This window comes from Primulina tabacum, chromosome 11 (assembly GCF_025594145.1).
Source record: "Primulina tabacum isolate GXHZ01 chromosome 11, ASM2559414v2, whole genome shotgun sequence".
Taxonomy (NCBI): Eukaryota; Viridiplantae; Streptophyta; class Magnoliopsida; order Lamiales; family Gesneriaceae; genus Primulina; species Primulina tabacum.
This window is the reverse complement of record NC_134560.1, coordinates 6,408,321-6,435,457: the sequence shown is the minus strand read 5'-3', so window position 1 is coordinate 6,435,457 and position 27,137 is coordinate 6,408,321. Positions and strand designations below refer to the sequence as shown.

At 31.6% G+C, this 27,137-nt stretch overlaps 4 protein-coding genes across 5 annotated transcripts; 2 read left to right on the top strand and 2 right to left on the bottom strand.

The window, feature by feature from the left end:
- The first annotated feature begins 253 nt into the window (after positions 1 to 253).
- On the top strand, positions 254 to 2,967 carry LOC142518327 (scarecrow-like protein 6). Its single transcript, XM_075621090.1, has one exon. The coding sequence runs from the start codon at positions 693 to 695 to the stop codon at positions 2,808 to 2,810; it is 2,118 nt and encodes a 705-aa protein (XP_075477205.1). The 5' UTR covers positions 254 to 692; the 3' UTR covers positions 2,811 to 2,967.
- Positions 2,968 to 5,464: 2,497 nt separating this feature from the next.
- Positions 5,465 to 6,256, bottom strand: LOC142519576 (stearoyl-[acyl-carrier-protein] 9-desaturase 2, chloroplastic-like). The gene is made up of 2 exons (XM_075622620.1): positions 6,189 to 6,256; positions 5,465 to 5,963 (listed from the first exon to the last, which is right to left on the bottom strand). The coding sequence occupies exons 1-2, from the start codon at positions 6,254 to 6,256 to the stop codon at positions 5,465 to 5,467; spliced, it is 567 nt and encodes a 188-aa protein (XP_075478735.1).
- Positions 6,257 to 17,909: 11,653 nt separating this feature from the next.
- On the top strand, positions 17,910 to 22,721 carry LOC142517871 (uncharacterized). 2 transcript variants are annotated; one of them, XM_075620361.1, is made up of 7 exons: positions 17,910 to 18,391; positions 18,970 to 19,062; positions 19,410 to 19,604; positions 19,677 to 19,737; positions 20,213 to 20,337; positions 20,583 to 20,655; positions 22,657 to 22,721. In XM_075620361.1, the coding sequence occupies exons 1-7, from the start codon at positions 18,056 to 18,058 to the stop codon at positions 22,704 to 22,706; spliced, it is 933 nt and encodes a 310-aa protein (XP_075476476.1). In that variant the 5' UTR covers positions 17,910 to 18,055; the 3' UTR covers positions 22,707 to 22,721. The 2 variants fall into 2 exon arrangements, with proteins under 2 accessions (XP_075476476.1, XP_075476477.1); XM_075620362.1 differs by lacking the exon at positions 22,657 to 22,721 and adding an exon at positions 21,516 to 21,663 and having other exon boundaries at positions 17,911 to 18,391.
- Positions 21,820 to 25,042, bottom strand: LOC142517873 (vesicle-associated protein 1-1). Its single transcript, XM_075620363.1, has 8 exons — positions 24,836 to 25,042; positions 24,558 to 24,628; positions 24,351 to 24,432; positions 23,884 to 23,999; positions 23,622 to 23,789; positions 23,479 to 23,520; positions 22,752 to 22,829; positions 21,820 to 22,176 (listed from the first exon to the last, which is right to left on the bottom strand). Exons 1-8 carry the CDS (start codon positions 24,885 to 24,887, stop codon positions 22,060 to 22,062), a joined length of 726 nt encoding a protein of 241 aa, XP_075476478.1. The 5' UTR covers positions 24,888 to 25,042; the 3' UTR covers positions 21,820 to 22,059.
- Positions 25,043 to 27,137: the final 2,095 nt, after the last annotated feature.

The window sequence follows — 27,137 nt, the reverse complement described above, 5'->3', positions numbered from 1 at the left end:
TTGGATAATTTTGATATTAGCACGGGTATATCAAATGAATCCGTGATACATTTAAGCTTTTTTTTTAAAATTAGAATCCGGAACTTGAATTGTAATATTTTCACAATGTTTTGAAATCTGTAATATTTTAATAAATAAGTTTTAAAAATATATTATTTAAAAAAAAAACCCGTAATTGCGCCTACCATTACAGGGTGGTAGGCGTGACTGGCACGCGCGAGTTCTTCACGTGGTTGCGGGTATAATAAAACAATTGACAAGAGAGAGGAAGAAGGTGGGCATTTTGCTTCTTTTTTATGTTCCACGCATCCATTGCAGAAAACACAAGGCAGGGACATTTCTGCTTCTTCGCAGATTAGAGGGAAAAAAGAACTTGGAAAAATTGCTTCAAACCTCAATTTTCAACTTTTATTGACCAGTCATCCAATTTATTCACTGTCCCATATAATGAAACTGAAAGGATAGCTGCAGTTACAGATTGATACATGTTCTTTGTGGGTATATATTATGCACAAATGCACATAGGTACTTGTTTATATTCTCGAGTTTCCTGCATTTGGAAAGATTTTATCTTGTGGGTTCATATTTAAGGTTTTAATTGTCTTGTAAAATATTCTGGGAAGTCTTGTTTTGGAGGGTTAAATCTAGAGGAATTGAAGAAGGTGTTGGATATTTGGGTTTTTGGTTCTTTGATGAAGGGGATGCCCTTACCTTTTGATTTTGAGGGGACAAGGGTGTTAGATTTGCAGCTGATTTTGAAAAACAGAGGTTTCTTCTCAGATTATTGCAACAAAAGTTTCTTCTTGAACGGTAATTCTGGTGAGCCTACTTCTGTCCTGGATTCTGCTCGGGTTCCTAGTCGGCCTTCATCTTCTTCAACCCTGAGTTCGTCTTTCGGTGGCGGCGGAGGTGGTGGAGGTACTTCTACAGATACGGCGGGGGTAGTGGCTGTTTCTGACATAAACCCATCTCCCAAATGGCTGCAAAACTCCACTACTGCCACCAGCTCCAATGCTGGAGGAGCTGATACTGAACTCCTTCCTGTTCCTCCGTCTCTTGAGATCGAAACTGCCTTCGAGAGAGGAAATGCGGAGAAATGTGATATGGAGGACTGGGAGAGTGTGTTTTCAGGGTCCGTCGCCCCGTCACCGAGCCAAGAACAATCCATTTTTAGGTGGATCATGGGGGATGTCGAAGACCCTGTACAGGGAAGTCTGAATAAGGTTCTTCAAATTGGCGGTGGCAGTTCAAATGCAGCGGAGTTTGAGTCTAGTGGTGGTTTCGGGGTTACGGATCAAAGCTTCGGTGAAGACCAATTTGGTGCGATTCCTACTACCCAATTATCTTCAAATCTCCATACTAGTCTTATGTACCCTTCTATATCTATCAATCTAGGATCTTTTGCTCTTCATCAGCAACCTATTTATGATTCTTCTGCAGAAATGAAATCTCCCATTTGCAATCCACAGCTGTTGTTAAACCAAAACCAAACTCCGAATTCATTATTTTTCTTGCCTCTAACATATCCCCGACTCCAGGAACCGGACTTCTTCGCTTCACCTCAGGCCAAAAGGCTCAATTCTGGCTCCATTGACGGATTCCTCGAGCTTCCCGGTGGCTATATCTCAAAAGGGCCTTCTTTTTTGTCTCCACAGAATCTGCATCAGAAGCCAACTGAGTCAGGTTCAAACTCGAAAAGCGGTAGTGTGGAACAGCAGGCGATTGACCAGCTATACAAAATAGCAGAGCTGGTCCAGACGGGGAATCCTATACTCGCGCAAGGGATATTGGCGCGGCTCAATCACCAGTTCTCTCCCATGGGCAAGCCTTTTCAAAGGGCTGCTTTTTACTGTAAGGAGGCATTGCAAATGCTCCTTCACACGAATAACAACAGCAACACGTCTACCTTTAATTCTTCGCCATATAGTCTCGTTTTCAAGATTGGTGCTTACAAGGCTTTTTCTGAGATTTCACCCCTGGTACAATTTACTAACTTCACTTCTAATCAAGCCATTCTTGAAGCCATGGATGGATTTGATAGAATTCATATTGTAGATTTTGATATTGGGTACGGTGGACAATGGGCCTCTCTTATCCATGAGCTAGCATCAAGGGGCAAAACACTTTTGAAAATAACTGCAGTTGTCTCCCCCTCGACATATGATCAGATAGAATTAGGCCTTGCTCGAGAAAATCTTTTTCAATTTGCAGGTGAAATCAATCTTGAATTTGATTTTGAGGTTATGAGCGTTGATTCTTTGAATTCTAGTTCATGGTCTCCATCTTTTCTTACATCCGGAAATGAAGCTGTCGCAGTGAATCTACCATTTGATTCCTTTATGAATCACCAATTATCAATTCCTGTAGTTCTTCACCGAGTCAAGCAATTGTCACCAAGAATAGTGGCGTCTGTCAACAAAGGATGTGATATAACCGACCTTTCATTTCCTGGCCGGGTGATCCACTCCGTTAAATTATATTCGAGCCTGCTCGAATCTCTTGATGCCGTTAGCATGAATACCGATACCTTGCAGAAGATCGAGCGTTTCTGGATCCAACCTGGAATCCAAAAGTCTATAACGGGTCATTTTCGTACTGAAAAACCACTGCATTGGAGGAGTGCATTTTTGTCGTCTGGATTTATCCCGGTAAAATTCAGCAATATTACCGAATCACAAGCTGAATGGGTCGTAAAGAGGACTTCGGTTCGAGGATTCCACTTAGAAAAGGACCAATCTTCTATAGCTCTTTGTTGGCAAAAGATGGAGTTGATATCTGCTTCAGCTTGGAGATGCTCTGATAGTTATTAGTTGAATTTAATCCCTTCCGACTTACGAATTTCATGTCTGATTTTATATTTTGCTAATTCTATGTTTGGCTTAGGCAGATTTTTAGTACTTAATGTTCTGATATTAATCTCCATTCCTTGCCCTTGCACTATATTCCAACTTTTCTTAGTATTGAATAGTCTTTTTCTGATATACTTCACCAATTTGGATGCCTGTCAATTCCAATCTCGTTCTTCATTTTTGTGTCACATTTTACTGAGATCTTGTTATTACTGAAGTTATAGTTTGAGAAATCCTCAGTTTTGCATCAACAAGTCTGTCATAATTATGTTATCTTGTATTTGTGTCAAGCCAAGATTTCTTCTCGTCACTACTCGAATTAAGCTTATGCTCTGTGTGTACTGTTTTCACGTTATTTAAATGCTTGTACGTGCGCTTTACTTGGTGTTATGGAAATTTTTACCGATTATCATGATTAAAATGCCTTTGAGTTCGTGTTATTGCACATAATATCCGATTTCTTGCAAGTGTTTTTTTTTTCTTTTCCTTTCTTTCTGTGAGACAGGGGGAGACAAAATGCATGCCTGCTTGTGGATCGTATGTTTATTACTCTTGCAATGTACAAATTTTGTTCGTATAACAAAGTTTATGTTCATGTACATATTTTGGTTGGATAAGAGATAATGAAGGTTACAAAGTTTATGTTCATGTACATATTTTGGTTGGATGAGAGATAATGAAGGTTACACTTAAGGCAAAAATTTGTGTGATTGTCTCACGAATTGTATTTTGTGAGACATATCTCTTTTTTGGGTCATCCATCAAAAAATATTACTTTTATGTTAAGAGTATTACTTTTTATTGTTAATATCGGTAGGGTTGATTCGTCTTACAGATAAATATTAGTGAGACCATCTCACAATAGGTCTTCTTTTTAAATAAAACCAGTGACAGAGACGGGCACAATTTCAAATGATAGGATCTCATGTTTATTTTATCGTATCATCGATCCATTCATTAATTATTTATCTTAAATCAATCAAATAATTTATTATATTAAATTATTTATTTATATATTATTTTTCTATCTTTAATTTCGAAAGGTGCCATAAAATCAGTGTCAGATAAATTTTGGTTTTTCGAAAAATTAATTTTTGAAATTTATATTGGTTTTTCTAATAAATTGATTCACTTAAATATTTTAGTTTTCCACTTCTATTATTTAACACCCACATCACTTAGCAAATGACGGCTACGAGGTATAATTAGATTAATCAAAACCTCCGGTACTATCCTAAGCACCATAATAAAAATTTATATGAAACGGTTTTATTGATCAATTTTATGAAACATGTATTTATTTGGATCAGTCATGAAAAATATGACTTTTTATTATAAATATGAGCATGATTGATTCGTTTCACAAATAAACATATGATTGTAGTATTTAAAACTAAATATAATTTAAAATTAAATTTGTCATCACCATAAATTTTGGGATAATAATGTATGGTAGGCTTAAACAATAATGTATGATTGCCAAAATTCTATTTAGTACATGCATCTGCAACAAGGCATACCCTGTCTCCATCATTAATCTCTATAAATAAATAAATTATACAACTTAATAATCGGACGAAATTGAATGTCAGCTTTTGTGATATAATAATGCATTGAACTTTAACATTAATTAGTTTCTTAATAACGTCTGTCCCAATCAAACCACTTGGGACTCCTGCTATTGGACCCTAACATGATATGTTTTAGTCCTACTGTTTTATAAAACAAAAACTTGTGTTAAACGATCTCACCAGTCGTATTTTGTGAAACAAATCTTTTATTTGGGTTATCCATGAAAAATATTACTTTTTATGTTAAGAATATTACTTTTTATTGTGAATATTGGTAGGGTTGATCTGTCTCACAGATAAAAATTTATGAAACCGTCTAAATCTTTCAATAATTAGGAACTCATCTCACATATTTCCTGATCACATAATGTGCAACTTTGAGTTAGAAATTGCCGATGAATGACCACTTGCACGAATAATTTAAAAGTTCATTAGAAAATGGATTAACTTATGTATGATAACTACAAATTTATTTAAAAATTAACTAGTAATAAAAGATTGTCCCTGTCCAGCCCATCAGGCTCCATCACGGCCAGCTAGGATTGTCTCCATGCATTGTTAGCATTATAATCTATTTGTCTAATTCTAATTAAGAATTATTGAAACTATTTACATGTCTTAATTTCTTTCAACATGATCAACCTTATAAAGACGCGATATACATCAAGCAAACATGCTCGTATGATTGTTTGAGTTGATAAAATAAATGAACGTTTGATCAATGATTAGGAGTTCGATTTTTTTCACCAACAATTATTTTGACGAGACTGCCATGCATGATTTGCCCAATACAATTCACCTTAATTACTAAAGTGGTTCGCAAACTGCTGCTTTAGTTTGGAATTTTATACCGTGGGTATCGAATGGCAGCAATTGTGAATTTCATCGTCATTAATAAAAGTAAAACAAACATTTAACATTAAGTGTTAATAAGGGACATACAATTAAAATTAGACGATAACTTTAGATGGAAATGAAAATATTTAGATTATATCCATGATTTATTTAAAACACGAAATGTACTCATCTTTTATTGACTTAAATTTATGAAATTATATTGTAATGTTTTGTAAAATTAAATGTCTCCATGTCTACACGTCCACATAGGTAGAGATATTTATTTAGAAGGTCTCCATGCCTATTTTCCTCAGCAGCCCACGCCCTCGTCCAAATTGCCCAGGGAGTTGGGCTCGCACCTGTTTCATCCCGTACACCATCTAAGGTATTAAGCATTGTTTGGTACGTTGGAAGTGCTTCTTCCGTGATCATGTCTCCAATCAGAACAACAAAATAATCATCTGGAAGTTCTTTTGCTCTTTCCCTTAATTCCTTGACCTGATCATGAAATCCATCAGAAACAGGATCGGGCAAGAAATCCTGAGGTTGCCAACACTTCTCTACTGGCTTAAGGTGAACCAGTATATTATTCTCAGCCCAATCTTCCATGGCTTTGAAAAGCTCAATCTTTTGAGGTGGCATCGAGTGTGTAACTTGAACATGAACCTCACGTGGCGGATTGAAAGGCTTTTTGACCGTAATCTCCCTGCGAAAAAATCAAACATGCATAAAGAAAACTCTTTTAAGAATGTTCACACACACATAATTTTCTCTTGTGTCTCAGAAGGACAATCCGATCAAAAATAGAATCTGCATATCAGTCAATTCATGATTTCAAAAGTTTTGCCAAATCATAATTAGTAAATTCGAATTTACCAAATTCTTGGTTGATGATTTACGAAAACATATTCACCTTTTGATGATGACCCACCAGACAATGCAATATACTTTACCTACTTTGTTATAAAGTCTTGGTTGATGATTTCTCTGGCTTACCATGTTTTGAGGTGTATTGCATATCATACAAGGAAAACAAATGCTTACAAGGAAAAGCATTCAAAGTGAATTAACATTTTGTTTGCTAAAATAGAGCTGCTGATAAACTGTCCAAGCCATAGTTATTAAAAATACAAAGGGCACTGCTGCTCCAGGCGCAGGCTTACATTACGCTTCGCTTAAAATATACTGCCCTTTTACTTTATGAGCAATTAAAATGAACCTTGAGCCTTTAAAGTTAATCAAAAAGCGTACTTATCCTTCTTAATATGATCTAAGTTTGTATTATTCAAAGTATAATTAGGTAATGCGTAACGATGACCAATATGATATATGGACTGTAAGGCGTGACAATTAGATTAGACAATTTCCTTCAAATTCGATAGATAATTCGATACTCAAACTGAATGAAGAATGTATGAAAGAGATTTTTTTTATCTATATCTATATTCTATATAAATATACGGATTGAATTGTGAATTTCCTCTATTATCCTCATTAAAATTGTACTCTAATGACACTTTGTCTTCCTTTTATGTAATTAGTTAATTGTTATTAATCCATTGACTAATTATTATTTATTACTCTTTCACTCACTTTCATGGCATGCCTACAAATAATATCAAAGTATTTGTATTTATTAACTCTTTCACTCACTTTCACTGGCATGACTACAAATAATATCAAAGTATTTGTTCAACAACTAATTATTCGAATCAATATGTAATAATATTATTTATAAAATTAATTGGTTTTGTGAAAATACCTTACAAATAATAGTAATAGTGTTATACATTCTTTTATTAAAATAAATAATACAAAAAATTATGCTAACAGAGGTTTCAAACTTATTTTTACAATTTATGTATTAATTATATTTTTCATAATTTTAGTTTTTTACAAATAATACAAAAAAAATTATATTTAACAAAACAGAAAATAAGAAATTATAAATTTATATGTCGATAGTTTAATCTATATCTATATCTATATATATGAATGTGAATTGTGAATTTACATAAATATCATTACCTTTATTTAATGATAACAATTTACATAATTAATTGGTTTTGTGAAAATACCTTACAAATAATAGTAATAGTGTTATACATTCTTTTATTAAAATAAATAATACAAAAAATTATGTGAACAGAGGTTTCAAACTTATTTTTACAATTTATGTATTAATTATATTTTTCATAATCTTAGTTTTTTACAAATAATACAAAAAAAATTTATATTTAACAAAACAGAAAATAAGAAATTATAAATTTATGTGTCGAGGTTTAATCTATATCTATATCTATATATATACTAATCTATATATATGAATGTGAATTGTGAATTTACATAAATATCCTTACCTTTATTTAATAATAATAATTTACATAATTAATTGGTTTTGTGAAAATATCTTACAAATAATAGTAATAGTGTTATACATTCTTTTATTAAAATAAATAATACAAAAAATTATGCTAACAGAGGTTTCGAACTTATTTTTACAATTTATGTATTAATTATATTTTTCATAATCTTAGTTTTTTACAAATAATACAAAAAAATTTATATTTAACAAAACAGAAAATAAGAAATTATAAATTTATATGTCGATGTTTAATCTATATCTATATCTCTATATATATACTAATCTATATATATGAATGTGAATTGTGAATTTACATAAATATCCTTACCTTTATTTAATAATAATAATTTACATAAATATCCTTACCTTCATTTAATAATAATCATTAATACATGTTTTCTTTTTCATATATTCTTTTAATAATAATCATTTCATTAATACATTTTTATTTTTAAATTTAAAATTAATTACTTTAATATTTACATTGACATCAAATTCACAGAAAATCACTATCATAAATACATGTTTATTTTTTTGTTTGTTTTTCATCTATTCATTTAATAATAATCATTAATATATTTTTATTTTTCCTCATTTTATATTATATGTTTATATGTAATTTTTTTAACATAGGGATAGGGTTGAGTAATATTTCAATAATAAAATATTATTTTAATAAATAAAGTGAATAAAAAGAATAGGATAAACCATCCCTGCCTCAATCGTTCCATAGATTTTCAATTTTTCGTTAGAGTCAACCACGAAAAGTCAGTTTTTTTATAAATGCTGCTAAATAAATATTACTAAATAATATGCTCCATTTGATCATTTTGTGTTCTTGCAATGAGAGGAGTTTTTTTACCCTAGCGTTAACATGTTTGATTGTTATATGTCATTTGTATTGATCATGTAATTATGTTTGGATTGTTTATGTGATTTGTTTGTTTGCACAAAGAAAAGAGAAACAAAATCAAATATCCAACAAAAATGGTTATTTTTCAATTTTTTATTGTTGAGATATTTTGTTAATTTTTAAACGCATAATGCATGTTCTATGTTTGCTTAGATTACTTAGTTTGAAGTGACTTACAAAATATTAAAAAATTGAAATATTTCTTCGTTTTTACCTTATGTCTCAGAATATCAAGAGATAATATTTTTTATTTATTGGGGTAAATGTATTTCCAAACTTCTGTCTATAAATCAATATTTAATTTTTTTACGACATTATTATATTCTCTAATCAATTTTTTTTTACTTAGATTGATAGAAGGCATTTTAATTTGAATTTTTATGTTCTTGCTTATATTATTTTTGTAATATTATTTATTATGAAAATAATAGGTGAACTACAAAATTTGGTAGGTCTAAGAGTCCTCTGATGAACGACAAATATGAATAAATTATTAAAATATATAATATCAAGTAGATTTTTGGCATGCGATTTTGTTTTAATTCAATGATTATGCGTGATTCTAAATTTTAATTATATCACAAGTTAACGCGTGCTTTGTTGTTGCTAGATATATTTTGTCAATAGTATAATATTTTTCTATGGTTTAAGAAAAATCGTGTGACTTTGTATTATATTTTTACGGCTGCTTTTCTAAATGGTCTTATTATGATTTCAAGGCACCATTTTTCATTTGTGTTTTTTTAAAGAAGTGGAATGAATATCTATAAAACGATGACATTAATAAGGCGTCTTCTCTTTATTTGAAAAAAATATTGGAAAATTTATACAAATTGTGAATAATATGAGTTAATATTTAATTTGAGAGTGATTTATGCTTTTTTATTGCTCGTATATACTTCAATTTCTTTGTTATTGTACTAAATAAATTATTTTTAAACTTTGAGTTATCATTTTTTTCTGATCGAGGTTCTTTGTGTTATGATTTTTTTTATTTGTTTTGGTTAGTATTATTGGCGGCAATTGATTTTTCTGATATTATATGATATGCCTTGTTGTTTATATAAAAATAAATATGAGAGTACACCAATCAAAGCCACGTATTTTGGGTCTTCTGTTCTACGAAGAGAATAATAAATGGTTTCTGTGAATTATATAATTTCTTGGTTTTTCATACATATAGTCTACGAAATGCGTCGAATTTCGAATAAAAAAGTTAAGAAAAAAATAGTGGATGAAAAAAAAAAGAGACATGTTAAATAAAAAATAATAATGTTGTGTATTACTATGTTGGGTGCAATAATTGTCCTTACTTGGTAGAGCGGTCGAACCGTGGTGCTTGAGCTACTGTGCGGTTTAAAAGATTTGAGTTGCATCATTACTACTAGCTATAGCTTTTGGTAAAGAGGCAAGCGCTCGGTCCTACAATTGGTATAAGAGCCAAGGTCACGGGTTCGATTCCCATTGATTGCAAGGAGTTCAATTATTGGGAGGGAGATTGTTGGGTGCAATAATTGTCCCTGCTTGGTAGAGCGGACGAACCGTGATGCTTGAGCAGATGTGCGATTTAAAAGATTTGATTTGCATCATTACTACTAGCTATAGCTTTTGGTAAAGCGGCAAGCGTTCGGTCCTACATACTATGTCCTAATTTCTATATGATATAATTCAAGCACATTTTTTATAGATATTTGAAATTAGGTTCAACTAAGTAATATGAAACATATACATATATATTAAATAATATTTAAAGCAAAATGTTAAGATCAAGAATGATTCATATTTAAATTTCAACGAAGCACAATGAAGAAGAAATTGAAGAATTGTATGTGTACGTTAAGTGTTATATAATGATTATGTTGCTACTTCATGGTTGTGCGACATATGGATGTCATATAAAATGTTAATATTTCTCAATAAAATAGTTTTTCAAAAAGAAAAAAAAATTCTTCATTCAGAAAAAGAAATACATGAAAAACAAATTGTGCATAATTCTCATTCTATTTATAATGGTATGAGAATAATTCTAAAACTTTGTTGACACAATATAATAGATCAATTATGTGCATTTTATTGAGACATTAAGCCAGTTTCACTTTATTTACTCCAATATTATCTCGATATATTTCGATGTGACTACGAGATTGTTTTTGTCTCTTTTTTTAGTCAAAGTGTCTAACCAGCTAATTCATAACATATATGGTGGTAGCATAGAAAACTCCTCGTCAAATAAATTCACTTAGCCAAATATTGAAATTCAAATAAAATTCTACAATATTTCATCAAATTAATTTTGACTATCATAAAATGCTCATGAAATCTAAATTGTTATATTATTAGATGAGATATTGAATAAGACAAATATTTTGACATATATTTGAATGATATCTCATATGCATATCTTAATTACATTATTCGTATCTCTTCTCAAGATTTTTAAAATACAATAATTAATTTTGTATGTCGTTCCACAATATATAAAATATTATAAAACAAAATATAAACTCGATAGAAGAAAATTTGTTTTGTTTCAATGAATAATATAATATTATGTTCTAAACGCAACAAATGAGATTGAAACTATATCATCCTCATGACATGATGCACACAATCATTATTTCAAAGCTTTCAAAAAATGACGATCAAGGTGACTTTCTTGAATTGCGTCAAATTAAATGAGGACACAATTCTAAGATATAACCATTTGAATAGATTTCAAGTATTTTTGTCACAGTGATTGAGAAATAGTTGTTAAAAATTTATTAACCTTATAGCTATATGTTGATAATATCGATACTAAATATATAAAATGATATCACAAATATCACAATATTTGAAGAAGGTGCAACACCATTCATTGGTTATGTTGTTGAAGAATATATATGTTATACATACTTTTAGTCACAAGTGAAAATTTATCACGAGTAAAAGCATTTTTTCTTAAGAGTTATTTGATCATTGTCAAAAGCTGAAAAATCATTTAACAACAAAAAAATATTCGGAAAAATAAGATTATCAGATAAAAACAATGTAGAAAACCGAAAAAATATCGTGATAAAGAAGCAAACTACGAGTATGTCAGATCCCGGATAAAGATTGTAAATAACATAATAGATGTTAAAGACGATCATATACTTGCTGAGCATACCAAAATAGTTATATGCATATTATAACAAACTACGACAAAGAGTTGTTGAGTTGTCAAAATCAACTAAGAAGCATATTGGAAAGTGTGTCAAGTGGATAAGATAATTTCACTGATTCATATACCGTCTATGATCATGATTTTTTATTTTTTATGGCTTAGTTTGTTTCAGTTGATAAATGTTATTAGCCATGTTTTAATTGATTTAAATATTATCAAAATTTCGTACATATATTTTCAGAAGTTTAGGTTTTTACGTGCAACGCACGTGCATTTTTCTAGTCTAATTAAATAAACGAGTAATCAGATATGACAATTTTCAAGTATGACGATGGAGGCAATTAGTCTTAAAGAACATACTCATACCCGACCTGAACACCCGATTAAATTTATATATAAATGATTTTTCGGCTATGATGCTTATTTTGATATGCTTTTTTTTTAAATGATATTGGTTAAATGGAATGAAAAAAAAAAATATTAGTGTAATGTTGATGTTATTTTTGTAAGATAATGATGTTATGATAAATTATTTCTAATATTTTGCTATTTTTCTATAGTGTAGGTATCTTGTGAGACAGTCTCACGAATCTTTATATGTGAGACGATTCAACCCTACCGATATTCACAATAAAAAGTAATACTTTTTAATGGATGACCCAAATAAGATATCTGTCTCACAAAATACGACCCATGAGACCGTCTCACACAATTTTTTATCTTTTTTATAATGTTTAATTTGTTAATTTTATATATATTTTTCTTTATTGTTCTCGACAATTTAGTAAATATACATATCTTACTCGAAATAATTCAAATTTAAAAAAATACAATTATATGTGTTAATATGATATAAATATTCAATTATCCGACGAGCATTAGGATGATGATAAAATTTAATATTTGATAGGGATGATGATGAAATATTCAATTATCCGACAAGCATTATGATGATGATAAAATTTAATATTTGATAGTGATGATGATGAATATAATAAATGGAGATGAAGACGGAACATATGAAATCATACTCAAACTCAATACATTGTCATCTCCAGTGACAATCGAACAATAAAATGATGAAGAAAATATATAACTTCAAAAAAAAAAAAACCAAATTAACAAATAATAATAACATTAATACAATTTTTTAGCTTTTGTCAAGTTAATATTCTTATGTAATCTTGTCCGTATAACTCAAATGAGAATATAATTATTTGTTTATAAATGTTTGATAACTATAGTATTTCACAATGTACGTGAAGTTGAGTTTGGATCGAAGAGGATCGATTTCGATTATTCGTGACCACTTAAAATATTTATTTTTCTAAATATAAATATATATATGGAAAGCTTTATATAAAAAGTAGTTCATGTATAAGGATCAATCTTAAATGTATCATGTTACAAATTAAGTAAAAATATATATTATTTTTTTTAAAATATTTGTTATATATCCGTTATTTACTTACGACTAATGCAAGCTGATACTCACGGGAAAGTTTAGGGTCCGATTCCAGCAAGTGTCACTAGTCCAGACACATGTTTCGAAATTGTCATGCGCCTGAAATCACGAATAAGACCGTTACAAGGGGACCAGTAGGATGTCCTAGCGTAGCCTCTCCGACGCTCAAGTTAGAGACTGAGGATATAAGTGGAGAGCAGCTAAGGGTGCTGCTGAATATAATATAGTAAATGAACGAATCGTACGCTAAAACCTGGTATTTATAGGAGAATACTTGCTCCTTTCATGGGCCCTCCACCTGGGTTAAGTATGAGCCGGGAGTTTGAGTCTAATTTTGATGGGCCCATCCATGGGTATCACAAGCATGGAGTGTAACATATCAATGTTGGCATTTTGCATGTAATCGGTTGATTTTGACGCTTCAAATAATTAAACCTTGGTTTGGCCAACGGTCATATATATATATATATATATATATATATATATATATATTTGTACTGAACTTACCACATAAAATTGAGAAAATACTTGAAAACAAGAAGAAATTCTTAGAACATTAAAGGCAATCTTCAAACAAGTATCCAAACTCTAGAATAACAACCAAATTTTAGTAAAAAGATCTCGGAAGAAAGGTTACCACCATCATTTAGTACCGAACCCTTATTACACCAAAGATGGAATACCTAGGTAATGCCAAAACCTTTAACCGATGAAGAAAAATGATCAATCTGATTAAAATTGACTTAGAAAAGAAATTAAGATGATAAAAACTATAGAAAGAATTAGTCTAGATGATTTTCAAGACTTTGCAAAGTTTTTTGTGAATCTTAAGTCGTAGGTCTGAAGATGAATACAACAAGGGGTGAATCTCCTTAATAACTTGGTCATCTTCACATAAATCACCAAAGGAAAGAGTGGGATATCATAATACCAACGTGAGAGAACCTCAAACAGATTTCTAAGCAGGTGGAAAATCACACCTAGTAGGAACAAGTTCAAGGAGAAATCAAATTCTCTTGCACCAGACACTCTATGAGAAGTATTTTTTATAATCAATACATCCTTATTGGGTTATGTTTAACTTTAATGTATTGAATTTCAAAAATGGATAAGATCTCATAGATGATTGAATTTTGGCTACGAGAATCGCAGCATGAACACTTGATATCAACAAATAAAGATTTATTAAAATTTTAAAAATGAGTCTGATGGGATAAGTTAAAATCGCCTGGAAATGATTTCGGCAGAAACCGAAGAGTCGGTCATAGCCAGAAAATCTCTTAGTGAGATAGCTGGGAGAATTTCTACCCTAAAGCACAATTTACAGGGATATACTATTTTAACAGTCAAGATATAGAGAAGATAAACATATATACTCAAGCTATGTATAACTTTCAATTACATGACATCTGTTTGATAGATGAATATATTATGTTATCCACTAAATATAAATGGAATTCAAGGATCGAAGAAAAAATATATCGATGCAACTTTTCTTCACCAAAATGTCAAGTCTCTGAAGAGAAATGATAATTAGGGAATATGTATGAGAAAATCCAGATATTTTGGCACGAATGCCATCTTTTCTCAAAGAAAATTGACATAATTGTGTTATATGATAGCATTACAAAATAATTACAAACGATTAAGATGTATTAGTAAACTTACTCATTTAAATGTAAAAAATGATCTTGATCTTCCAACAATCATTGGAAGTAAGAACAAAGGTAGAAAATGAATACATTTGGATTTCACCCTCATGTCAGAAGTGTAAGTAATTCTTGGAAACTGAGAACAATATGTACTAAAAAAAGCGAGATCTTACAAATCTGGGCAAAGAACTGGACCATCAAGAAGTAGGATGCCATCTCAAACATCGATCTCGTCTCGAAACACGGGACATACACCAACAAATAAAACTTTCAGAAGAGCTCAAACCCGAGATAATGAAAGTTTTAAAGATTGTAATTGCTGGACAAGTGGAGCAAGAGATCATATTTCGACCAACTGTCCAAAAATGACAGAAATGGAGTAAAACGCTTCGAACCAACTTTGTATATTGCAAAAACGGTTTATTAGCAAGATCTAGTTCAAGCATACTAGTTTGAAGATCTTTCTTCAGATGATAGTATATATAAAGAATAAGAAATCTCGAGTCAGAAAGAATTTGATGGAACAAAATCAGAATCTGACTGAAGATGAAGTGCTTCGACATGAAACATATGAAGACTATCTGGTTTTTTTAACTAGAAAACATCTGATAACATGATCCAAAAGATCATGAGGAAAAATCCTAGCCTACAAAGATATCAAATATTCCTTACAGAACATGTAGAAAAGTTCTTCGGAAATCTTAGCCTAAGAAAAAAGAAAGAATCATCTATTATGTAAAGTTTCCAGAAAAGAAGTGACAATCCCAATTGAACTCACAAGAAACCGAATTGAGATGTAATTAATTTCTTCTGAAGAAATTAAGGAGGAACTGAAAAAATAAAGATAGAAGTAGCACGAATCATGTCTTGGATTCATATTGGGGCCAACTAGATTAAGATGAAAACTATTTTTAAAGAAAAAATATATTCACCTATTGATATTACTATACACGATAAACGATTAATCTTCAAGATTCAATACTGGGAACAATCTGAGGGAATTTACAAACATGAAAATTGTATGAGTAGTTTACTCGAGAATCGACTACAACCTGACATATTGAGATTTCAACAAAGCATTAACATCACATCAAAATTTCAAAGAAAAGTGGCTAATGAAATATGGTAATAGGCCATATTCTATTACATATCAAATCTCGTATGCTCTATCTAATACACATCACTCAGATTTTTTTTTATTATAAATGAGTTTATTGAAATACCAGAAATATTTGAAAAAATTGCTCATAAAGTTTATCCAAAAAGAACCGAGTTTCCTTTAATATAGGAAATAGATATTCAGACCAAGACAAACCGATTCCATAAAGAAATCAAAGTCTTAGACTGAAATATAACTTTTCAGGAAGATATAATAATAAGTCATAGAAGGGGAAAACACATGTCCAAGAGCCCAACATGTCTAAAAAACTTTTTGACAATAAGAAAGTTTAGATGTCTAGAAATGTGCAAAAAAGTCGAAATATTATTTGACATTACAAGACAAAGGAATAAATTTCCTTGTAATACTATATATTATTTGGAATAACTTATAATAGAAACTTACCAAAGAATGATCAATATTGGTGAATTGGAAGTTCATATCAAAGGAATCCCAGTTAAATAACTAGATCAATTGGTTCTTGGGCTAGAGTTTGTCGATGAACACAAACCATAGAAACGTCTAGAGAATATAATGAAATTCACGACATAGGATAGAATGCGGAAAATCCTCCGGAGAATGAAACACATTTGTTTCATCACTCACAGAAGGCGACCTCTACATTAGACGAGAATGAGGATTATAGGTATGTCTCACAGAGATGGACAAAGTCAAGTTTCTATTTGAATATTTTCTGTTAAATATCATTACAGGAAAAACTACAAGCTTTGCAGAAGAACTATTTGAAAAGAAAAAAAATCTTATGTGGAACAGCAAGTTGCTGGGGATTAAAAAAACTCGTCGGAAATTATGCAGTATGGCTCATGTGGAAAGATTATCATAAGGAATCTGCCAAGAATGCCCAAACCAAAAAGTGCCATAATTCGAGAATGGTTTTCGGCCCAGATCTGACCAAAAACATAATGCGGAGGCAAGTTCAAGTGGTGAAATTCCACACAAGTCACGTTTTCCCTGGGGACCACACAAAGCAAAAATTAATCGACAAAGGTAAATAAAGCATGCAATCCAACCACTCAATTAGTGGATGATGAACCAATAAACAATCACAACACGACATACCACTAATAAGTGGTACACAAACTAAAGATGATGTGGCCACAATTAGCAAAGTAATTTACAAGTTTGAAGTCTAGATTTCAAATCCATCAAGACTTTTGTATATATCAGGACAAAAGGAGATGAAGAGATCATTCAACATCTTCATTTTTCTTTCAAAGTAAAATTTGTAATTTTTTCTAGTTTATGTGTGTTTTAACTATCGTAACTAAACAAGTTTTTCTCCTCTACAGAAGGTTACCATGTAATAATATGTTGCATACTTGAATAAAAGAACCAAGTCTTACTCGTCATATCATATATTATTTTCGAAAGTAAACTTTTTACCATACATTCTGAGGTATGAAACAATACAGAGTTGTGCTAAGAGTGTTGTTGAAGAGAACTACGTTAGGAACCATCTATTGCGAGTGTGTAATTATGTTGTGAGGAGCAGTCTGTAAAAACCCGATGAATACAATTCAACGACATTCTAATTAAAGAGACAAAACATTTAATTTATTACGAATGCACGGTGAGTTATACACACATATATAAAATTCATATTTATGAACTGAAAGTAATTTAAGATAATAATATCAAATTCTGATATCATGAATTGATTGACATGAAAAGTTGAAAATTGTTTCATATATGTATACGATTTTTTCTAGTTCAGATTTGAAGTTTCAAAGTGTTTTTTTTTTGGTTGCTTTTTTATAATAATTTTTTCCCAGGTGAAATTAATGTAAGAAGTTATATTTTTTTAAAAAGAAAATTAAAAAATTATATAATAGTGAAATCAATAAATAATTCTATATCTTTCGGATGCACATCAAGTCATGCTACATAGTAAAATCAATAATTGGATGTCAGACTCTGTTTTATCACCGAATTGCCCCTCCAACATGAACAAAATTCCCGCCTTCATCCGATAAAGCCCTAGCAGAAGAAAGGGGGTTTCACTGCTTCAACCTCACCCTTTTTTTTCTTTTACTTTTTTTTTTAAAATCAAGACAAGATACCCAAAACCAGTCGAGAAAATGCCTAAAACAGAATTATCAGATGCGGAATCATCGGAAGCTATCTCATCAGAAGAAGAATCTGAAAATGAAAAGAACGGTGAGGAAAATCCGATACAGTATGAGAGGGAGAGATTGGAGAGAATTGAAGAGAACAAACGGAGAATGGAGGCTTTGGGATTGCATAAAATGGCAAAGTCTTTTATGGGCTCTGTTAAAAAAGCGCACAAGAAGCATAATGAGAAAAAGGGTAAGAAAAAAATGGTTGATGAAGACGAAGAGTACAACCCAACTGAAGAGGAAAGGAGCTCTTCAGGTGATGAAGACGAGGAATTTTCCGGGTCTGGAAAGAAGAAGGTTTCGTATTTTCTCCTTTTTCATGGTTCCACTTTTCGAGATGCCATAAACATGTCCGCTTATGGGCATTTCGGCGTATGTAGGTGGGCTGGAGCATACAATTTTAAACAAATTTAAAATATTTATTCGAGGGCACAATTCACAAATGTGTTTAATCGTGTCAATTATTCGTTTTTTGTTATTTCTTTGGCTTTTATTGTGGTATCACGATTGTCTATTTTTAATGGAGATAATCTTCCTACTTGTTCATAAAATGGAAATCGATGCAACGCATTTTTTGGGAACTTTGGAGTAGAGTTCGGTAACTGAATGTCGGCAAGAGCTGTGAACTTCATCAGTAGATTGTGTTAAGTGAAGTTTTACAAGATTGATATGGAATGTTTCCATCCTTGATCAATGTATGTGCACGGCCTTTTCATTTTTAAGCTGCTGATTATAAAATTCTTCTTGACTGGAGCATTTCTAGCCGATAGTGCTAGGTTGTACTAATTTGTTGCTGACAGGGAATAAGATGCTTGTTTACTGGTATAACATGGATGATTTATTTTTCCTTTTCTTTTTTGTTTAAATTTTTACAGGGGAAGAGGAGTGCTTCAACCCCTAAGAAGTATCGCTCTGCTAAAAAGCTTACATTCACCTCTGATTTTGTGGATGATAATGATTTAATGCAGGTTATAAAACCATTACTTTTTACTTGCCATGACCAATGAGCTAGATTCTTCTTTTCTAACGGTGTTGTTTTGACATTGAAGGAACTAAGTTTGTGTTTGGATTAAAGGATTTGGATTTGACTAGGCTTGAGAGTTATTTAAATCGAAGAAAAAAATGCATTTGAGCAACACAAGAGATTTCAAATAATTTGTTCTAATTTTGAGTCAAACGGATGCAATGTATTTGAGATATGGATTTGAAGTCACATCCGTTCAAATCCTTCTAACCAAACACAACCTAACATACTTTTGAATGTTAGTCTTTTGTATTTAACGTTAAATTTAAATAAACATCTTATTTTATGCAGGCAATTGCTCTGTCACTGCAAGATTCTGCAGGGTTTTTAGATGTAAAAAGCAATTGTCTTCCTTCTGGCGCGAATCTTAGGGACAATTCACCTTCTACAGCCTCTGGCGCGATTTTCATAGATTCATCAAGTGATAAAAGAAACGAAAATCTCGATCTTCAGGATGATTCACAAAAGAGGAAGAGAAAAAAACCAGTGGGTGTTAATTACTTTTGTCCTGATCAATATGATAATTGTATTATTTGCTTACATATTTTATGGTTGCAGATTACAAGACGCGTGCAAATGTCAGAAGATGAAGTGCTTATACACTTCTTTCAGTTCGATGGTAATGATTTTATTTTTGTTAGATATCTGGTTTCTTCGAATAGTAATTACATGATCTTGAAAATCCCTGGGTATAATAAATAATTCATTCGTATCTTGATTCAAAAACTTTGTTTGCTATTTGAATTGGAAGTTGTTATGATCTGGACGATGAGTTTTCATTCAGTGTTCATAATGGAGAGTTACATGATCTAGCTGACTGAAATTCAGCTCATGCCAAGGTCTACGTGTTAGTAGGGCTAATGTGATCTTCCATTCTGTTCAGTCAGCTATTCTCTTCAATCTTTAGAATTATTCAGAGCATGAAGCAACATTTTCAAACTAATCACTGCTACATATATGCTTAAAATAGTTTTTGCAGCTGGTTCAAAAGAAGCAAGCTATTTTTGTTTAGATTTTGCAGTATATAGCATGAGAACATGAAACAATTACAAATTTTTCGATTTAAATCTTTCTTAAATGCTTGCCATGGACAGAAACTGGGAATGAGGGATTCTTTCTAAGAGATCTATGCAGACTAGCCGCAGCGCATGATTTTACATGGTCAGAAAAGGATATGGCAGACATGATACATCTCTTTGACAGTGATGGAGATGGAAAGGTCGTGATTTTTTCAACTTTTCCTCTTTCCCATATTATGGGTTTGCTTTGATATTTTGTATGCATAGTTTTCCAGATTTACCAGCAGCATGATTTTATAACTGAGCATGCATGTGAATTGAAAACTATTACTCTATTAGTTCTAAACCTTGACACAATGCTAAGAAATCCATGTTATTAATGCATTCTCGTCGTAGCTCAACTTAGATGCACTTTAACTTGTTTTGCGCGTGAACATCTTTTTAGATAACCCTTGATGACTTCCGCAAGATCGTATGTCGATGCAACATGCTAAAAGGATCCGATCAGGGCATGAACGGTAAGATGCCCGTACACTAGAATGTTGCAACTTGACACTGACTAGTTTCTTGCTTGTGGTGTTTGATAACTTGGAGAGAGAATATAGTTTGAATTTTGCAACTCATAGTTTCATTATTTAGATGGCATTTTGAAAATGGTTGTAGACGATATTGTAACATGAAGTGAAATGCCAATTTGGAACAGAATATTAGAACCGGTCAATTGCTGCCTTCACGGTGTTGAAATGTCTACAATGCCCCTTGCAACCGCTAGAGTGTATTTGGCAGAGCTTATATGCTATAAAAAACAACTTATAAATTGTTTTAGAGCTTATAAACTCTCATACTTTGTTTGATCAAAAAGTTGCAAACAACTTATAACTTGTTTTAAAAAATAACTTGTTTTAAGAAGCTGGGATATCCAACTTTTTTCAAAACAATCTTATTTTTATATTTTATTTCTCCATAATATCATTATATATCTTTTTAAATCTTCATTTTATTTTTATTTTTTAAATCACCATTTTGTCACTTTATTTTTTTAAATCGAATTTAAAATACGATTTTGTTATATCCTTTTATTATGATATAAAAAACAATAGAGTTAATATTTTATTGAGTAAATTATTAATTATAATTTTTTTAATCTACATTTTATTACAATTTAAAAATAATATTAAATATATTTCATCAAAAAATATAAAATTTTCTAAATATAAATATGAAATAGATTATAATTTAGCACCTTAATTATACATGGGAAGGGGTAGAATTTGCAAATTTGATTTAAATCAGAGCGTAAAAAATTGTTCACTATATATATCTTTGGTCTCCATTGACCTATTTGTACTAAAATTTGATTGTTCTTATTCTTTTGTAGGGTAAAAAACTCGTTGAGGTGATTTTTTTGGGAAAAAAAGAAGAGAATAGATCACCGTTTTGCATATAGTAAACTAAAGTCCTTGTGTAACATCTTTTTGGTTCCTTTTGTGATGCATGTACGTATCGAAAATTAAGGGAAACAACTTAAACCATAGTCAATTTTTTGTTAACAGAAACTAATAGTTATTCATAAATCAAATCTCCAGGCCTAGCCGTACCGCACTTATCTTCCAAATTATGAAATGGAATAGTTTCTGACCTATTTAACATGCCACTGCAAAATGAAAATGGAAACCTAGCCATGTTCCAAAACATATGAAAATGGAAATAACCATGAAGAATCTGTTAGTAGTGCATTTCCAACAAATTACAAAAAAACATGAAACCCAATGTAGGCATGTTTTCTACAGTCAACCAAACTTCTAAATTCAATGATAAAGCAACTTACAAGAAACACATGTTCTTCAATGACCTGGATCTTTTACCAAACAGGCACAAGCTTAGGTATCCAAACAAGTTTCGAGCATATCCAGTTTCATCCTTCATGTTCTTTTAAACAGATACCCTACCAGAATCCCAATCAAGCCAATGATGATGACATACTTGAACGGTACTACCAATCTAGTATGGCTTCTATTGCCTTGACGTTTCAATAGCTCCTGTATATCATTAGTAAAAGTGAAGAATTATTGCCAAGAACTAAGGACGCGATCTAGCATCATGCACGAGCTGCATGTGGTGCGTAAAAACATCAGCATCATAAACAGAAGTATACTCCAAGATGGCCCAACCAATCTCATTCCCAAAAAACTCATCTGGGATTTTCACAAGTACTACCACAATGTCAACATAAATTTGGAGTCAATTTGAACGCAAATTCTATGGTTGAAGAATTTTGCTATAGATTTCAAATCATCAGTTTTCATTCGTAGCTTGAAACAATTTTCTAACAAAATGAAAACTAATAATTTCAAAGAAACCCCTAAATAACCCAGAAGTTTTCTCAATCCACAACAGAAAAATCGACAGCGATTTGAGAACACAGTGAATCACGCTGCTTCTCGTCCTTGATCTTCCCATTTGTCAAAGGTTTGTCAACCGAAAGATCTTATTTTACATGTATTTCTATTTTGGGGCAGGGTTGGAGAGAGCAGAGAGTAACAAGTTCATCGAATCGTTGCTTGTCTAAGAAGTCAAATAATGAAGTACCAGAAAGCAAACAATGGAGTGTTACCATTTCTTGATGAAGCTTCTTATTTTGCTGAATAGCATTTTGTTTCTCCTCAGTCAACTTAGAAATCATGGCCTTAACCTACAGTTGAGACAAAAATAAATCCTTCTTGACAGAGGAAAATCTTCAGAAGATTCCATCAGTTTTACCAAAGCATAACAATAGATAAGTAATTGATGGATAAGAAAGTACGACTCTACATTAACTAACTCATTACTAACTGCCAACTGGCTACATATAAAGTAGTTTAAAGTACATGCCAGGCTCAAACGTTCGTCAACAACAAATCATTCGTCAACACAGTAGCTGACGGCTGCAATCTGCTACTCATGATATGAATGTTCACTTTGACTCTTTAATCCCAAGGTGTTTCAATGAAATATTATAACGATTGAAAGGGCATCTGAATTATATCAAACCAGACCATGAAAATACAAGTAATGTCTAAAGGAACAAAAACATTTCACATAAACAGAAATTTCAATATCTTAAATGACCCAAAACGTGCAACAAATGAGATCTAATGCAGAGTCATATATGTCCATAACAGTAAAAGCCAACATATGCAGAGGGATTACCCAAAAAAAACGAAAAATGCAATGGTGTAAATATCTTTGTAGGCTGTAATGGTTAATGCTAGTACATGCGGCGAGGATATCTTTGCACATGTCACACGAGTAATAAAAGTAAAATAATAAGAAGTAAATTACAGAAAAATGATGGATATAACCTCTGAAGTGCTCTCGTGAAACTCATTGAATGCTTTTGACATCTGCAAAATCATCAAAATTAAAGTTGACAGATACATTCATGTACTTGACATACATTATGTATGGTGACAACTGATATTCAAATCAAGAATCCAAAACTCACAAAGTTGAATTCAGGAGTTTGATTCACCGTTCCGTTGTCTGATACTGAAGCCCGAGGTGAAGAGCCTTCCTCTGACCCTTCTCGGACCGGAGAAGGTGGTTGTGGTGGGGGAACATAGGTAACCTTCAACTTGCATTCGGCAACATGATTTCCCGATTCTTTGTTGAACTAACATACAGCTCACACATGAAAACTTTTGACATTTTTTAATAAAAAACAAAGCTTATGTGATGAAAGCACGTGAGAGTAATATAATATTTACCATTTCCGGAGTAATATCCTTTGATGTGATACCAGGTCTCACCACTACGCTCTGAAGGAGAAATTTATCCCTGCATTGCATGTCTGGCGGTGCCTCTTTCTGGGCTTGCATCGTAACTGAATGACAGAACTAAAAAATCAGCAATCGCTTCAATTCTTAAAAAGGCGTATCAATATTTCAAAGTCTTTCTGATATTTCAAAGTCTTTCGGCATCAAGTAACTTAAAATTTTCAAGCTAATGATAAATAAAAGGAGATAAACATGAAAATATAAAATAAATAATTGATAGGGAGATCATATGCACGCGGACACCGGGACATACTGGGATTTTAGCAAGAGGTGTGACGTTCTCATTTATCCTAACGCTTCAGAAATACACAAAAATTGGAATCTTTTATCTTTAGTGCGGAGATCTCCCCAACAGCCTGCCGGTTATACACACACTAGAGAGAGAATTAAAGAGATACCTATAACATCACAAGCCGAGTGAGGAACAACTACTCCAGTATTCGGCCTGACACAATACTTCTTCGGATTTGTAGTCTTCACCTGAATATCACAAATTAAATAGAACAGAATATAAAAATCAAACATTTCGACACCCCAAGAGAACCAATGATTTTAACGTTATTTCTTATCCAACTGAAGACAAACAAAACTTGGGAAATTTATACCTTGAAAGCGACATAATCATCTGATTTGTTGGTTAATTGCATGGAACAAGAGATCTGCTTCTTCAATTCGACTTATTTTGCAAAAGCAAGAAACATAATAAATAAAAAACAAACAAATAACTCGAAAATAAATCTCACTCGCAGATCTAAACCAACAGAAATTAAGGCAATTATTCTTCTGAAGGTTACCATAAGACAAAGGCATTTGAAACCCGCGCGCACGACTGAAAATTCTAAACAAAGATAACGGATACAAGCTACAAATATAACAAAATTACATGGAAATTGAAGTTCAAGAGGATCGATCAGGAGATGATCTCCGTTGCTCATTTTCAAGCAGATCGCTGATCTACACGCCTTGAATTGATCGTTCGGAGATTCCCGGAGGCGTAGAAGATCTTTTCCGGCAGCGCCGATGGAACTTAATTACTGTGTCACCGCAGAAAACTGAGGTTAATTAATTAAGAGAAGAAAGGCCGAGGCATACAATATATATATATATATATATATATATATATATATATATATATCCTGGACATTTATATAAATATCGAGATAAAATGAATAATTATTCTATGTTTAACTCACAATACATTAAATTAATATTAAATCGAGTCGAGCTCGAGTTCAAGTATTTCAAACTTTTTTTGAGTCGAAGCTCGAGTAGTGTGATGCTCAATCTTGACTCGATTGCACCCTTAAATTCATGGCTAGGGCCATAGGTTAGAGGAAATAGGAAGTAACATTTTTTGCAAAAATTTGTGTGAGACGGTGACATATATCTTATTTGGGTCATCCATGAAAAAATATTATTTTTTATGCTTAGAGTGTTACTTTTTATTGTGAATATCTGTATAGTTGGTTCGTCTCACAGATAAAGATTCGTGAAACCGTCTCACAAGACCTCTATTCAACATTTTTTACAACACTTTATTGACATTTCACACCCATTATATGTAATGATAATGATTAGCTCTATTTGTCATAGAATTCTATTTTATGTCCTGATTTCATTAATAACTCTGTGAGCAGCGTCTATAGATTTAGTATCGAAAATGCAAGAGATGAATATAACCAACAATAGTTCTCTGCTGATAGCTGATAGGCTAAGCCACATACATAATTGTTACAAAAAATACTCCAACAAAATTTATTAGATAATCACATTCTATACTCTCTTAAATTTCTCCATATGCCATATAAGATAGGAGTTTTGAGCGGAGATCTATATATATATATCGAGAAAATAAAATTTTATCAACCCAAGCTCACAAATATGAATTCAAGATTTGAAGTTGAGATGAGCTTGAAATTAATGTATAAATTATATATTATTATCAAAATATGTAATAATATATATAGATATATAAGACAAAAAAAATCATTACATTGTACTGTTCAACGAAGTCAGTACCATAAAATTAAGAAGATGAGCTGAGTTTTGACTTAGGGATGTAAACGATCCAAACCAAACCAAACAGTATCAGGCTTGAGCTTGGTTTGTTTAAGATTGTTTGAGGCTCGAGTTCGAGCTCGAGCTCGATTCGAGCTTCTATTTTCAGGCTCGAGCTCGGTTTGTATTGAAATTACTGAGCTCGAGAAAAGCTCGAGCTCGGCTCGTTAAAAGCTCGTTTAGCATGTTAATCAAGCCAGGCTCGAGCTTGATCATTAATAGCTTGTTTAGCATTTTTAACAAACCTGGCTTGAGCTCGTCTCGCTTTCGAGCTCGATAAGCATAGAATTGAGCTCGAGTTTGAATTTTGAATTGAGCTTGTTAAAAATTAAATATATCTATAAACTAATTTTAAATCATACATAAAAATGTAACTTCATTCATAAATAACCAAAACGACACAAATAAGAGCTAAAAAAAACATAAATCAGTATATTATTGAACATTCCAAAATCTTGTTTGCGACTTGCGAGCCACCTAAACGAGCCGAGCTCGAGCTCGAGTACGAGTCACCTAAACGAGCCGAGCTCGAGCTCGAGAGCCTATTATCAAACATGTTTGCGAGCTCACGAGCCGAATATCCTTAGGCTTGAGCTTGGTTTGATTAAATTTTCGAGCTCAAAATCGAGCTTGGACTTGGTTTGATATGATTAACAAACAAGCTCAAACGAGCTTTTTATCGAGCCGAGCTTCGAATAGCTCGCAAACGATTTGATTCATTTACATCTATAAGTTTTGAGGGCGAAAATGGTGGCCTTTAGTGGGCTAGTTACATCAGTAATAAAAAATTATTTGTGGTAGACAACAGCCTACAAATTTTAGAATTTATGATTGTTATATTTTAAAAAATTCATTTGAACTATAATTGAATTGAATGTGAATAATTTTTATTTATTTAAAATATTTTAATTTATCAATATAAATGTTTTTACTTATTGATTTAATCTATGAAATATGATAAATAAGTTAATACTAAACTTATTGTAATTAAAATATAATTATTCAAGTCAATTCAATATGTATATATAATTAATTAATATTTTTAAAAAATTATGTTTATGTAACAATAAATTTCATTATTAATAAATAATCAATCTTAAAATAAACAAAACAATTATTTATATCTG